The 16,855-nt window shown below is 39.3% G+C and overlaps 1 protein-coding gene across 2 annotated transcripts in view; it reads right to left on the reverse strand.

Moving 5' to 3' along the window:
* dnah9 (dynein, axonemal, heavy chain 9) overlaps positions 1–16,855 on the reverse strand; it is a 612,810-nt gene that overhangs the window by 261,169 nt on the left and 334,786 nt on the right. For both annotated transcript variants that reach the window (XM_033984465.1, XM_033984463.1), the window contains exons 58-60: positions 15,541–15,735; positions 7,590–7,709; positions 3,022–3,210 (exon numbers count right to left, since the gene is read on the reverse strand). In XM_033984465.1, coding sequence (XP_033840356.1) covers positions 3,022–3,210; positions 7,590–7,709; positions 15,541–15,735 — 504 coding nt within the window. The remainder of the gene's footprint in view (positions 1–3,021; positions 3,211–7,589; positions 7,710–15,540; positions 15,736–16,855) is intronic.

Below are 16,855 nucleotides of genomic sequence, written 5' to 3' on the forward strand. Positions count from 1 at the left end.
ACAGTCCGGATGTGCTTTGTGGATCTGGAGAAGGCATTTGACCTTATCCCTCGTGGTGTGCTTTGGGGGTGTTCTGGGAGTATGGGGTCCAGGGCCCTTTGCTAAGAGCTGTCCGGTCACTGTATGACCGGAGCAGGAGCTGTGTTCACATTGCCAGGCCTGCTGGTGCATGTTGGACCCCACCAGGGCTTCTTTTTATTATTGTCGGTTCTGTTCATTGTATTAATTGACAAAATTTCCAGGCGCAGCCGGGGGCCTGAGGGGGTCCGGTTCGGGAACCATGGGATCTCATCTTTGCTGTTTGCAGATGATGTTGCCCTGATGAAGAAGGAAAGCTTGCAATTTACCAGTCAATCTACATTCCTACCCTCATCTATGGTCATGAGTCATGGTCATGAGTAATGACCGAAAGGACAAGATCGTGGATACAAGCGATCAAAATGACTTTCCTCCTCAGGGTGGCTGGGCGCTCCCTAAGAGATAGGGTGAGGAGCGCGGTCACACTGGAAGAGCTTGGAGTAGAGTCGCTACTCCTCCATGTCAAGAGGAGCCAGCTGAGGTGGCTCGGGTATCTGTTCAAGATGCCTCCGGGCAATGTTCCCTCTAATTTTTCATGAGTCTGAGCAAACACACAAACTCCCTGAGCGGTCCTATGGACCTCTGTTAGCAACATCAGACCTGTGCACTGTGGTCATGCTGCATCGCATCCATCCAAGTAAAATGGTTTATTAAAAGAATCAAATTGCCGCATTTACATTTCTGTTATAAGACTTACTTTTAATTAAGTGCTTTAGCCCACTTATACAATGAAAATGACAAAAATCTTGCTCATGACCTGTGTAGTATGTTAATGCTATTGGAAGTATAAATATTTCATTTTAACTACGGCAAAACATGAGCTTCCAACCATACCAAGCCAACTGTAAACTCCAATGTTGAAAACACACTTAACATTTTTATGATAAAGCTCTGACTTGTACTATGAGTATAAGCCATTGTGCGAAGCTTTTGCTTGATTTTTACAACTCATAAACTAGTGACAGTATTCAATGACCAATACACACTGAGAGGAATCTGTATCTGCACACCCAGCTGCTCTATTACTGTAGATTTACATAACATATCAAAACACAATATATAATATGTATTTGTATATACGAGGGTCATTCAATAAATAAGGTGAATTTTTCGGTATAAGGACTTTTAATACAATTAGAAGCTTACTTTTTTTTTCTTTTTTTTTTTTACTTGTTTTTCACATGGATTTAATTTCTTTTGCAGATTAAAAAAACTTTGAGAGTTTTGGTGATTAATAAAGATGGCCAACCAAGAAGCATGCTCCAGGATTGAACAGTGGTCAGTTATCAAGTTTTTGGTTGCTGAAGGGTGCAAACCCATTGAAATTCATAGGAGAATGTCAACTGTGTATGGTGCCACTTGTTTCAGCCAAAAAAAATGTCTACAAGTAGGCTAAATTGTTTAAAGAAGGACGGAGCAGTGTTGAGGATGAAGGCAGGCCTGGGAGGCCTACAGAAGTGAGGTCTCCTGAGGTGATCGAATGGGTTTGCACCCTCAGCAACCAAAAACTTGATAACTGACCGCTGTTCAATCCTGGAGCATGCTTCTTGGTTGGCCATCTTTGTTACTCACCAAAACTCTCAAAGTTTTTTTTTTAATCTGCAAAAGAAATTAAATCCATGTGAAAAACAAGTAAAACAAACAAACAAACAAAAAAGTAAGCTTCTAACTGTATTAAAAGTCCTTATATCGAAAAATTCACCTTATTTATTGAATGACCCTTGTAAAATATATTCAAAACAAGTGGTATGGGTCAAAATAAATATATATTTACAAATCACACACTGCAAACAGTGAAGAAACACACACATTTCAAAATGTAAACAAACACACACTGGAAACTAAAAATACACTGTACATGTGACAATGTGGCAGTCATTCTGTGATAGAGGTTGGAGGATCGAGTCCCGCTCAGACCAACTTCTGTCATTGTGTCCTTAGGCAAGACAATTCGATTGGTGGTGGTCGGGGGGCGCAGATTGGCATTAGCTAATGCTAATGATTACACATAATACACATTTGACCCACAATTAAGTCAATAGCAGAATAAACCACGCTTACCGACAGCATCCAATCCATCAAAACATAAGGTCCTCTACTCCTGAGTCCACCATGAGATCTTCACTCGGTTCCACGAACCGCTCCGGGTCCGAGATGCCTCTTATTTAACTTGTACAAACATCCACAGTGTCCTCGGTCGCGTACTTCCTTTGTTTTGTCCGTTTCGTCATGTTTAAAATGCAAAACTGCTGCAAAACAGTGCGTAAAATTACGCAATTACGCGCATGTGATTTTACGCGCGGATCTTTGCCCGAGGGCGGGCCGTCGTAACGTTAAGGGGTTAAACAGCACTGAGAATCATTAGCGAGTTTTCACTCCACGTCTGCCACATCGGCTAAAACACTGATATAACATGACATAAGGATGCCTGTCAATGACGTTGATAAGCTGCGCAAATACGTATGTGAACCACATAATTGGCTGGAGCAGCTAGTCACTGGTCACACTCACTGACTCACATTGAAAAATAGCGCAGCATGAATTGTTGTGTGTTTATTTTATTCTCAACTCCGGTTTGTTTTTTTGTGCGCAGCACAGATTTTCTGTGCACGGAGAGCGGTCAGCAGTGCGTAATTGCACACGCGTGCAGCTTGGAGGGAACAGTGCCTCTGGGACGCCTCCCTAGGGAGGTGTTCCAGGCATGTCCCACCAGGAGGAGGCCCCGGGGAAGACCCAGGACAAGCTGAAGGGACTCTCTCGGCTAGCTTGGGAACACCTTGGGGTCCCACGGGAGGAGAAGGAGGACATGTCTGGGGTGAGGGAAGTCTGGGAGTCCATGCTTAGACTGCTACCTCCACGACCAGCTCCGGATAGCATAAGAAAATTTTTGCATCGTGACAACTACCAGCAAATGTTATAATGCCATGTATGCATAGTACAGACCTCCAGTTGAGAGAAGAAGGGTCGCCAGGTCTGCTCCATCAGCTTATGCCTGTAGATCCTGGTGAAGTAGCCCAGGTAGGACACAAAGGCTGTGATTAGGAGGACATCTCCACACAGACTGCTCTCCTGCTGCTTAAAGCTCTGCACAGCCTTGGACCAGCGCACATTCTCTGAAGCCAAGCCCCCCACCTGTAATCACAGTCACATTTTAATATTTCTCTTTTTACTTCTATCTAATATGGTTTATCTATTATGGAAAATTTACCATACTTTAACCATGTTACAGTTGTATCTTATCATTTACTTTGCTGAAATTATAATTGGAGTAATTCATGGATGTTTGAGCATCTTTAATCACTTATTTTCAAGACACCATTTTGCCAGTCAACCCCCGTCTGCACCACCACCGGCATACAGCCGCTTACTTTGTTCTCTAATTTTATTTAAATTAATTGTGATTCAAAATGTCCAAATAATAACGAGCCGTGGTTGTAATAGATTATTATTATTATATAGCAGGCACAAGTTTTGATTATGAAAATTATGACATTTCATAATCTCAATGAGCATTTAGTGGTTTAAGGAAGAAGTTATTAGTATTGCAAACCATGTCTCACATGTCCAATTTTTTTATTTATGTATTTATTTATTTATTTTTCACATGAAAGGTGAAGTTAATATGCTATAGTTTCTTATGGACAGACTAATTTTTATCATACCATGATAGTTCTGGCTGCACTTCCTCAGAATTCTCACTTGACGTTGCTCTGATGTGCCTGGTCAGCTGATTTACTTGGAGCAGCGACAGCACGATCTGCTGTCCAACTTCTTCGGAACTGTATCTCAGGTGTGAGAAACTGGCATGCCACCTCATCCTTATTTACAGTCTGGTGGCTGTGTTTCCAGATCTTTATGACACATTATTAAAACCATCACATGACAATTCTGAGGAAGCCAGTAATATTTAGCCGAAATTGTCAAGGTATGATAAAAGCAAAGGTCTGTTCATAGCTATGGTATAATTAATGAGAAGACCTAATGAACCTAATCTCCATCAATTTTGACTACAGTTAACTTTTTATTGAAAAACTGTGACCCCTCTCGCCATAGCTGCTGCTGTCATCCTCGTCATTTCCTTCTTACAATTTTCATATTAGCCCGATCTGCATGATCATAGTATTTTTATTTTACTATTGTGTCCATAAATCAAGATGTGAACATTAATAACAGTTGCTCCGAGTACGGTTAGTAACATTGTCAATCAACCCTGTTGCTAAGTGCCTGCTCCCTGCTAAACCAGCGGTGTGGATAGGTTACCTTCAACAGCCTCACTCCAAAATGGCTATTTGGTTGCTACGATACTCGTGGTCAGAATTCCAAATATGGAAATTCACCCCTATAACTGTTAGCCTCAATGAGCTTCATTTGGCTGGAGCTGAACGCTAGGGGTGAGGCCACACTCCCTTAGTCCACTTCTTTATACAGTTTATGATCCAGAGAGATAGGCCAGATTAATGTGGAAGAGGGATGCACCGATCCAGCTTTTTCAGCTTCGGTTTGAATGCATCCATATTGTGGAACATTTCAGGCAAAGCTCTTTCTCAAAAAAGTTACATAGTGCATCTTCCACGAATGATACAGTCATTCAATTATAGAGGCTTGAAACAATAAAGTTAATACAGAGAGTTTGTGGAGCCAAACCCTCAGGTACAACACTTTGATTGTGTGTTTGAACATTTCTCTCTACAATAGCGTGTCATTGAAAGAGTTATTGCTCCCTGTCTTACAGCTGAGATTTCCAGATATTATATATTTGAACACAACCTCCATTGGTAAAGTGAGCCCTGACTCGAGAACATGTTGGAGATGTACAAGCAGAGTACTTCCATCCACTTTTGCTTTCTTCAACTGTGCCTTATATTAGTTTCCCTCTCTTATATTACCTCTGGCTGTGTACAGATACCTCTTCCCCTCCCTTCTGGGATCAATAAATGTGATCCTCACCTCATCCGCCTCACCTACACCGTACCTTCTCTGTACTTTCTCTGTGTGTTGTCTGCAGTCAGCGACTTCGGCCAGATTTGCATGGATATTGGGGATTGACTGGGGATTGGATGTTTTCTGAATAATTCACACCATCATGCTTACGGTGTGTGCTGGGCTGCTGTTGGCTGCAGATGAGCAGGAGATAGGAAGAGATGACAGACAGCAACATGACAGCAGAACACAAAGCTTGGCCTATCTGACGAAAAGCTCAGGTTTGAAGGAGCCAGGATGCTTTTTTGGAACTTAATTATAATCCATGACACATATTTTGTTTTACATTTTGTTCATTTTAAACCATAATACTGATCTGAAATCGGATCGCTGACTTTGAGTTCAAAATCATCAGTCAATTTAGTTCAGTCTCTTTGTACAATCACAACAGAATCATCTCACAGACAAAATTAGAATTAGAAAAACCATCAGATTCTCACCTGTTCCTTTAGTGTATGTCACTTTAAACGTCACAACAAAGAACAGACCATATGTTTGTTTTTTTCAAAATTACATTTAAAGTACATAGCAGTGGGTATGTATTAGGGGTAGATGAAAACTGGAATTTTCAGAGGAATGGTGCGGTGGTGGATGATAATTAAAACATGCGATTACTTGCAAAATCATACACAAGATGTTGACCCATCCCCACTAATAATGACCGAGTAAGAACAATTTTATAATTAATCTTGAATTATTGACTTGATTCAAATGCAATCACTGCAAAAAGTAATACTTATAATATTACTTGCAGTGTTGGGAAGAAACAGACCAGGGCTATGTCGATCACAGTAGTTCACAAAAACAAATATTAACCTTCAGATTTAATTACATTATAATTAATTACATCAGATACTGAACATAAAGGGCCATTTCATCTGATTACACTGGGATTAGATTTGAAAACATTAATTAGCAAATAGTTAGAAATTGAGAAAATGAATGCCCTTCATCATTGCTGCTTTATCCTCATTATGAGTTTTACAACTAAAATGACAGTAATGTGCCATCATGTTTGTGTATTTTTATTTTTTTTTTGAGTTTTTACCAGCACAGAATGAAAGTTGCCCTCAGACAAACCATAATGGGCCTCCATTACGTAACTTTTTGATGGGGAAGCCACAAACTGCTCTTTTCAGTTAAGATGTAATTGCTGTACCTGGAATATGCCACAGCATGGTATTAAACATACCTAACTTGCGTTTAAATTACAGGTGTTTTTACTGCTCAAAAATACCTTGAAAAACTTACAATCTTATTGTGAGCAAACTTGGCATGTAATTTGGCAAGGTCGTAGCACATGTACCTCTGAGATACAGATATTTCAGTTTAATGCCATATTGTGGAACATTTCGGGCAAGGCCTGGAGTGTACATGGATGTACATGGAGACTGGCAGTTAGTGGAATCCTCACCAAAGTAGCTTAAAACAGCTTTAACTTATTTAGAGAATCACAGTGTACTTTCAGTTGTTGTTGTGATTTTGGGCTATAGGATATTGTTAATGACTCTCTGAATGGAGCATGAATGAGGCTAAGCATTTCCCTCTAGTCATGTGATCTTCATGACCGAATTGGTTCTTCTGAACAGCTACTTAAAGATGCGCTATGTGACTTTTCTGGTATAGGGCTTGCCATAGTGAAAATTGGCTAAGCTTATAATGGTACACAGTATGACATTTGCCACCAGATTAAGTTGTAGGTCAGATCTGTAGAGAGGCGACGTCACTCACTGAATAGTATTTACCAAGGTTTTAGTGCACAATGAAAACAAGAATCAAGCCTCTCTTTTTTTTTTTTTTTTTTTTTTTTTTTTGTTCTTCAGACTTTAACTCTGAACAAACACACCGCCATACTCCATACCTGGAATTGTGTTTTGTTCCATTCACACATGTTTAACACACAAACCCTGCATAATTAGGCTGAATTCTTCTCTCAAATAGAAAACACTGTGTTCCAACTTGTGATGTTATGTGGTCATATAGGAAGTGCCCCACTGTATTTTCAAAGTCCATACACCTTTGCTAGAATCAATTGGATCATATCAGCCCTGGAATTGCTAGTCACTTCTGAACTAAAGGTAAAAGGTAGCTGTTAATTTGAAAACTACCACTACATGACATCACAAGGCAACAGAGCATTTTGAACTTTGAAGCTGTAGACAGACTAATAATAAAAGGTTTCCAAACTTGTGTGAATGAAACAAATCACAACTCAGTGTATATTTTTGATGCAGTAACAAGGTATAAGGCATAGGTTAAACCTCACTAGAGTCAATTTTGTGTAATATAGGACCTTTAAGTATTCACAATACACATTAAAGGACATTACAGGCAGTTCCATCTCATGTTTTGACAATATTAACCAAATCACCTTGGTCACTCTTCCCATATTTGTTGTATAAAATTAGTTGTCAAATTGTCTGGTGTATTATTAACAAAATCCAAAAAAAGCTTTTGAATTGCTCTTTTAAATGAACAGATTCCAAAGATCCAGCTCGCATTATAGTCTGGCATTTGTAGTTCCCTCTTACCAGGCGGTTGGCCAGTGAGATGGTACGGGCGGTTGCCTCTGCCTCCTGTTGGCATTTGAGCTTGTCTGCTGTGGCCTGCTCAAACTTGGCGGTGAGCTTGGCCAGGTTTTCATTCAGGACCTACACACAGAGGCATAAGTCACATTCATCAGCAAACATGACAGACCTGAAATAATTAGGATCCACTGTAAATCTCATACATAATCTAGATCAGATTAGTCTAGACATCAGGTATTTTGGGTAAAAAAAAAAGAAGTATTTTTTCAACAATGAGAACACATAAATGAAAAACTCAGCTTCCTGTGGAGAAATAAATTCTGCACGTTACAGGTCAAATCTGTAGAGATTCAACCCAAAATTGTAATACATACAAGACAGAGTAGTTTAATTCCATACTGTGAAAAATTCAAAATATAACATCTCCATGGAGACCAGCAAGTGGTAAACCCCCCCAGACAGGGCCAGCCTAGCCTATAAGCAGACTAAGCAGCTGCTTAGGGCCCCAAGGCCACCAGAGGGCCACCAAAAGCCCATTCATAAATATTGATTGGAAAGTTTTTGAGTAAACTAAAGGGCACAGGTGTTTATAACAGTCTAAATATCCTTCTTAAACAATTAGATGTGTTTTATTTCCAGTAGCTAGATATGTGCTGCCTACAATTGTTTTTGTCAGGCAGTGGTGTGGACAGCTCCATGTTTACACAGGTGTGAAGGACCCCCTGCCCTCAAGGTGTGCTCTGGGTACGCTGGGGCAGCAGAGGTACAGAGAGGACTCGAAATATGTCCCACTTTACACCATTGGACCTGCAGGATAAAACGTTGAAGCCGTGTATAATTATGCAGACAGGACACACATCAGCAGAAGCAGCAGAAGACAGCAGGTGAGTAAGTTTATTACACTGGCTGCTTTTGGTTGTGGTTTGTACTTTTGTGAGGTGATGTGAGTGTAGCACTGCTCCTCTTGTCAGATTGACAATATTGATTATGACAGAAACCTCTTTTTCACATCTAATGAACAAAAGAACAATCTGTGAAAGACTCCTGAATGCATTCTTAATGCTTATTTATTTGCACATGTACACAAATTCTCTGATAATTCTGTATGCAAATTTATGCCATTAACTCAAGTCTGCATCTAAAGCCTGAAAATAAACATCAGAATAACATAATCCTAAAATCTTTCTGTGTCTGTTCTCTAAAGTGACCAGATTTTGTGCTTTATTTAAGTTCAGTTCAAATGATCTGATGATTATAAATCTAATGTTGTGTCCAGTCTGTTTCTCTTATGTGACTTGGATCATTACTTCTGGAGTATTATTACCTTTACCTTAAGTACATTAAGTACATCTTTTGGCTGCTCTGTCCAATTCTGCATTTTATAACGAAGAACTGATAAATTTAAGCCCACTTTAGGCAACAGGAACACATTAAAGTGCAAAAGAAATCAGGAAAAGAAATGTCTAGTGACATTGTCACTGTGAAATGTCTGTGAATTATGTGAGGAGAGGAGAGTAGGTCCAAGTCCCACACTGTAGCTGTAGCTTTGCAGTGACTTCATGCAAGGGAGTATTCTACGTGTATACTTATGGGAAATGTTCAGTTGTTACCACAGTGACACAGTGCACACATTAGCAAACACATTCAACAAAAAGGTGATAGCGACTAAGCATAAATCTAGCTAGATAGCTTGCGACTAATGCTATTTAAGAGATTGTTTAACAGCACAAATCAAATCACCTGTTGTAGTTCCAGCTTGTCAGTTATTTCTGGTCAAGTTGTGTTATACTAAAGCTCAGACTAAAGTCTAACAGAGCTTCAGACAGAGCAGTGCCTACAGTTAGCATCACACCATCAGGGAATGTTGATGACATCAGCTGCAAAGTGTAAATGAGAGCTATTAAGTACAAACAGGACTCATGTTAGCCCATACAGGTTCACTATTAGTCTGATGATTGTTCATACTTCCCTTGCTCGACCCTCTCATTTCTTCCTCCCTCTCCTTTTTCCTCCTTCCTCTATATCTTCATTTTCTCATTTCGTTCTCCCCTTTTGTCTTTGTCCCCCCTATCTCTCTCACTCACTGCTTTTCTGCCCCGTCCCCTGTCTTCCCTTAACCATCCCTCTTCCCATCCATCTCTTCTCTTCCTCTCCCCCTAGCTGTTGGTTCTTATTATGGGCTCTTACCAGGCCTAGGTGGAGCTCCTCTCTTCCCTCATCTCCCCTCTCCTCTTCCTTCTTTTCTCTCCTCTCTCCCTCTCTCTTTTCCCTGTTTTCCCCATCTCCCTCTGTCCTGATGTGATGGACTTCCTGCTGGTTCGTACTATGGGCTGCTTGTGAACTCCTCTCGCCCCTCTTTTCTCTTGTCTCCTCTCTCCTCTCTCTTCTCCCTCCTCTCTTGTTCCCATCCCCTCCCCTCCTCTCTCCTGATGTGATGGAGGGACTTGCTGCTGGTTCACATTATGGGCTGCTGGTGAGCACAGCCAGGCCTATGTGGAGCTCCTCTCTACCATCGTCTCCCTCTCCTCTTCCCTCTTTTCTCTCCTCTTCCCCATTTTCTCTCCTCTCTCCCTCTCTCTTCTCCCCCCTCACTTGTCCCCATATCCTCCCCTCCCCCCTCTGTCCTGATGTGATGGACTTGCTGCTGGTTTGTTGGGCCTGTGTAGCGTCTATGGCGTCTTGAACATAAGCAATTACAGATTCAGGATTTTGTACAGTGCTAAGTCAGGGCTGGGAAATTGTGTTTGTGTGATTTAGTAATTCCCAAGCCCCATCCTTTTTGTTTTTACTTGGTATCCATTTTGAAGTAACTTGGTTACTCCTCCTAATGGTGGCATATACAGTATATGGTAGAAACCTTAGTTATTGAGCTCATCAGTGACTGCCCACTCCGGTTTGAAAAGTAAATTTTTCCATAGAATTTTTGAAAGGATTGTCATTGTTGTCATTGTCGTCGTTGTTGTATTTACCTCCGGAACCAGGGGGTGTCACTCTTGAGCTCCATATATCTTGCTCATACTGACAGTGAGTTAAAATAACTTTAACAGATTGTACTTTTGTTACATGTTCTCTCTACCCCTAGGCAATTCTGTGTGGAGATTGCATGTTTTCTGTGTCTGGGTGGGTTTTCTCCGTGCACTCTGGTTTCCCAGAACACAAAACACTGATTCGCCAAAGGTTAAATCCTCCAGCTAAGGTAATCATGACCAAGACTAGCTCAAGATCTGGAAATGGGTCTTGAGAACGGTATGGAGGTAGCACACTGCTGGAATTTTAAAGTAATTAAAATATTAAATACAATATTTGCCCAATCTTAGAACACTTTTAATTTCTTTTTATATGTTAAATTTCTTTAAAATTCTTGAGTAATTTGGATGGCTGTTTTTTCTACTTATACTTCTCAAAGTATTTTCTAAATTAGTAATAATCTTTGGAACAGGGCTGAATAATAGGTGATAAAAATCGAATTGTGATCTCATTCATGTGAAGATCTGCTGTTTTGGTAAATCACTTTATGCTCAAATGCATGGATTTGTCCACCCACACCTCCTATTCATCTGACTAAGCAATGCTCTGAGTGAGTGGCAGATTAATCAATTGCAATAAAGTTTGAACAATCAGAAGAAAAATATAACTTAAGTGCACTCTCTTTCAGGCAATGAAGAAGAAGACACCTGAGAATCATTATGTCATGTAAGCTGTTATGTAAGTTGCTCATTTTAAATTGTGTTATTAATCTAAAACAAATTAATAAAAGAAGCAAGTCCGCTAACTTCCATGTTAGAAAATGGCCGTGCCCAATAGGAGCTGACGTTGCTGTAAACTACATCACAACAGAGTCGGTACCTCCAATGGATGGATGGATAGCTGCAGATCATGCTGGTGACTAGTGGATTTTTTTCATTCGTACCAAAATGACTACGCAGAACCCCCGAATCCTCTGCGTATCACCAATTACAAAATTTAAAATTAGAAAACAAAGTAAGTGCAGAGCACTGTACTTACATATGCCAGACATATGCCAGTGGCGATGAAAACAGGGATTGATAGGCAATATGGCGTCTTGAACATAAGCAATTACAGATCGCTCAAACATGCACGAATCACTCCAAATACAACTTCAGGTAAGTAAAAGGTGAAAACAACATGGTTAAAAGCTCAACAAAGTCGATTTTGCATAATAGGTTTACTTTAAACTATTGTTCTTCCACTCCACTCAGGGATTACATACATACATACATATAAAAAAAAACAAAAAAAACCTCTTAAATGGCCCCTATAGTGCTATTTACTGATCTATGTTCATCAAAATCATATCTGGAGTCGTGTTAATAGTAAAAGGTTACTCATACAACATGTGTGAATGCAACAAAACAACTCCAGGTATGTTTTTGATGAAGTAACAATATAGCATGGCTTAAAGTTCACAACAGTCAGATTTGCATAATATAGAACCTTTAACAGGGTTCTATATTATACCTTTAAAATATATATATATATATATATATATATATATATATATATATATATATATATATATATATATATATATATATATATATACACACACATTTTTCTTTTCTTTTTTTTTCTTTATGAATTTCCTCATCAAGAACATAGAGTGCCTGGCCAAAAAAAAAAGTCACCACCTGGATTTAACTAAGCAAATACGTACGAGCCTCCTCCAGTTGGTCAGGTCTAGGTTCAGCAACAGTATGTGCCCAAAGAATAAGTTCAGCGGACTACCTGAATATACTGAATGACCAGGTTATTCCATCAATGGATTTTTTTCTTCCCTGATGGCACGGACATATTCCAAGGTGACAATGCCAGGATTCATCAGGCTTAAATTGTAAAAGAGTGGTTCAGGGAGGATGAGACATCATTTTCACACATGGATTGGCCACCACAGAGTCCAGACCTCAACTTGAGAATCTTCGAGATGTGCTGGAGAAGGCTTTGCGCAGTGGTCAGACTCTACCATTAACAATGCAAGATCTTGGTGAAAAATTAATGCAACACTGGATGGAACTAAATCTTGTGACCTTGCAGAAGCTTATCGAAACAATGCCACAGTGAATGTGTGCCATAATCAAAGCTAAAGGCGGTCCAACGAAATATTAGTTGAGTGTGTGACCTTTTGTTTTTGGTGGCAACTTTTTTATTTTTGTACCTCGAAATGTGTTTGTGTGTTCATTCACACATGTGTAACACACAAACTCTGCATCAAGTGTTTTTCTCTCAAATGATGTCATGTAGTAATACAGGAAGTGCTCCACTGCACTTTTTTTAAACCATACACCTTCACTAGAATTATTTCAATAATGTCAGCCATGAAATTGCCAGTCACTACAGAACTAAAGCTAAAAAGCTGTTAACTTGAAAACTACTGCTTCATGACATCACAAGGTGGAGTTATCAGGAGCCTAATAACACAGGATCATTTCAACATGAATGAAACAAAACGCATCACTAGGTGACAACATTATAACATGGCTTGAAACTCACAAGAGTCAATTTTGCATAATATAGAACCTTTAAAGTAAATGTAGTCAACCATACTAAGTGTTTGGCATCTCCACCCAGAGCAAATTATCATTCAACAACTTTTCTCAATAAGCACTTAAAGTCAAATGCCTGGGTTTAGATTAATGAACAGTAAAAGCTTTTAATACGCCTTATGCCAGCTTTGAATTGATGCAACACACTGGTGGCATTTCATTACGGGCGCAGCTCATGTGTCAACTGCCACTCACACTTTGATCCAAATATTCATATCCTGTTAGCTTCTCCCTTATTACTGTGGCATTATTTCCGTGCTAAAAGATTGATAGCACTGCGTATATCTGAGGGCGCTGGCACAATTGTTTATCCTCCCTGATGCTTTGAAAGGCTTTTCAAAGTAAAGAGCGCCAGCAGCAAGTGGAGAAGCCGAGGTGCAATTTGAAGTTTCAGATTTAAGTAACTGTGCTTTTTGTCAAACTGCAGGCTACAAAACAGCCCGGCTTCAGACAGCACAGACAGGAAGGCTCCTTTATATTACATCCTTAAGAGTTGCATACAAATGTTATTCTCAAAAATAAAGAGGTATTTGATCGCTTCACTTGTTTCTGTCTGACAGGATCCCATTAAAAATATATGATCAGTGCATTTATTACCTAAAAGCTTCTGTCTGGCCCTGAACACACCTGGAGTTCATTAAAGCTCTCAAAATGCAAATGGGGACTTGTGGGATAGTGGAAGGAGATAAAAGAGGCTGAGGTTTTGTGCACTTCACACAGTATATTTTAATAGTTTTTAATGGTAAATTATCACATTTTTATATAGCGCTTTTCCACCTTCAAGGCACAAGGAGCGTTTTACATCAAAGAACCACTCACCTACTTAGACACACATTCATACACCAGTGTACCCAGACACTCAACCAATGATGTTTATGTCGAGAGTGGGATTCGAACTGCCAACCCTCGGATCAGTGGACAAACACTTACACATCAACTGAACTACTGTCCACATAGAAATTAGTCCTCTGCATTTCAACCATCCTTCATTGGCTCTGGGGCAACCTGTTATAGTAGCAGTATAGTAGCAGCAGATTTATTCAAGATTATCTTAGCTGGAGAATTTTACCTACTTTGCATGTTTTTATTGCTGGGTTTCAGATGTCAGATGAGCATTCTATAGGCCAATATTATTTAATATCTGTGTTATAATGTTACACAGATATTAAATAATACAGATTGTCTCTCTGCTGGCCATCTTAATTCTCACAAGAGGCAATTTTGCATAATATAGGACCTTTATTTTTGTTGCTGTAATACAGCAGGTCTTGGGGTCTAGTCAATAAATGATCAAGTTCAATATTTATAAATTTACCTTGTCATATTGTGAATAAAATCATGCTTATATTTTATCATTAATGATCTGTATGCTTATGTTTTGTGTACGTGACCAACATGGTGTGATGGAAACAATAACCCTGTGTAACTGGAATGAAAAACAGGAGATGTTTGTGTGAAAACCTACAGAGTGCTATTGTTTAAAATGCTGAGTTAAGTGTTGAAATCATATGTCTTAATGATGTCTTAAAAAGGTGTCATGTGTTAAAGAAATGTATGTCATGTGTATAGAGAATGCGTCATGTGTTCAAATACAAGGCCACTGTAGGAGGAGGGAGGGAGGGAAGTTGGAGAAAGGCACTGACAAAGTGAAGATGCAAAGCTCTTTGTTTGTGTGCTTTCTTCTCTCTGATCAGAGCAGATATAAGTCATATACTTGTGTTGAGTCTTTTTGGTAAACATCACGTCGAGAACGGAGTTTTCTTGACACATTTAATGGCAAAGTACAGTGTTATCAGTAGTGGTAATTGGCTCTTGCCTTTATCTGAGCATATGTCATCATCACATTCTACTATTAGAAAACCACCAATTGATACTTTGCAGTGACATCACGCCGGGGGTGTTCTACATCTATCTCTGTGGTGGAATGTTCAACAGTTACTATGGAGATGGAATGTGTACATTAGCAAACACATTCAAAGAAGGTTGAAGACCATCTGAAATACAAAATGGATTTAAACAACACATTTTCAGGTGAACCTGCATTCCTCATTCTGTTTAGGTCTTTGATTTTTAACTGAAAGTTGGGAGTGACTAACTGAAAAACTGGTAATGTTAACCAGCTTGTGACTGTAATTCTATGAGTGAGAGACTTGTTTAACAGTACAAATCAGCTCACCTGTTGTAGTTCCAGATAAGTCAGCTGCTCAAATCCTCAAATTAAAGTCTAATAGAGTGGCAAACAGAGCAATGCCTACATCAGCAAAGGTACTGTTTCATATACCATTGAAAAAAATGGCAACTTTTCCAATCCAAAAAGTAAAAGACATCTGTTTCTCCCTGTAGTCTGGACACTATGATAAAATCACAGACGTGGACTCAGTGGTAATACTCACAGTGATCTTGCTCTTGATGGCAGAGAGCTTGTCCTGGGCAGCAGCCAGCTCAACGTTGGCCTTGCTCAGAGCCTGGCGTTTGGGCTCCACCTTACAGTACACCTGGTAGAATGTGACTATGTTCAGCACCCAGGAGCACAGGCCAGCAGCAGCCTGGGACTTGGTGGCCACCAGGTCAGGCTGGAACTCTTTGTCCTGGAGAGAGAAGCAGCACAGAAGTTTAAGAATGTTCATGGCAGTGGTGGAGGAAGTACTCAATTACAGTACAGATACTGATGAAAAAAAAAAATTACTTAAACTATTTACCTGTCTGTTTACAAATGTACTTACACAGTAAAATGTAAACGTATTTTTTGCATATTTTGAGGTCTTATAAAGCTTCAAAGGTAATGATTTTGATGAAGATATGTGCTGAATTTTGTTCAACAAGGCCAACTGAATCAAGTGTTTTTCTTCTAGCTGTTTGTATATTTGTATTTGTATATTTTTGTTTGTTCAAACTATGAATGTGCTAAAAAGTAAAAAAGTTTCCACTTTAAAATGTACTTAAGTAAAAATGTACTTACCTAAAAGTTTCTACCCAAGAATAATACTTTACCACTTTTATTTTGTTACCATCCACAACTGGTTCATGGTAACAAGCACAGTTTTAATGTTCTTTTTTTTTAAGGGAATATTACATTTCTATGGGGTATTAATTGTTAACACATAACATACTTTTTCTTGTTTTGAAAATGCCATATTTGCTGCAAAAAAAATACGTTTAATTTCAATTTTCCATGATGGTAAAGCCAGTAACAACTAGCATGCTATTTTTGTGGTGAGGCCATTTATTTTCTCTGTCATCTGTGTCATCTTATCATATGAAGGTAAGTAAATAATGCAGAATACACGTGATGTGGATACCCCGTAATTGTGAAGATTGTGAGATCCCTGCTTACCTGTCCAGCCAGAACCAGACAATTTGAAAAAAACTTCACTAAGGTGAGTGATTTTAGGGCCGTATCATATTTCCCCAATTTCCAAGTGGATTAACCAGTAAGAGAGACACATGGTCCACAGAATGAACCTTTGAAGCACCATACTCTTATGTATCTCAGGTAAAATAAGTTATGTATTTTGTTCTGAATAATATGAGAATTTTGGAGAGAAGTTGTTTTCTGAATTTCAGAGATATGCGACACACATTAGCAGCTGTGGTTGGATCATCCCAAATTAAGACAAAATATTTTCACCATCTATCGTCCGATTTCAGGCCCTTCTAGATTCAAACAGAATGTAGAAGGGACTGGCTGCTCAAGCACCTGAAATGCCT

Source organism: Periophthalmus magnuspinnatus, chromosome 19, assembly GCF_009829125.3.
Source record: "Periophthalmus magnuspinnatus isolate fPerMag1 chromosome 19, fPerMag1.2.pri, whole genome shotgun sequence".
Classification (NCBI taxonomy): domain Eukaryota; kingdom Metazoa; phylum Chordata; class Actinopteri; order Gobiiformes; family Gobiidae; genus Periophthalmus; species Periophthalmus magnuspinnatus.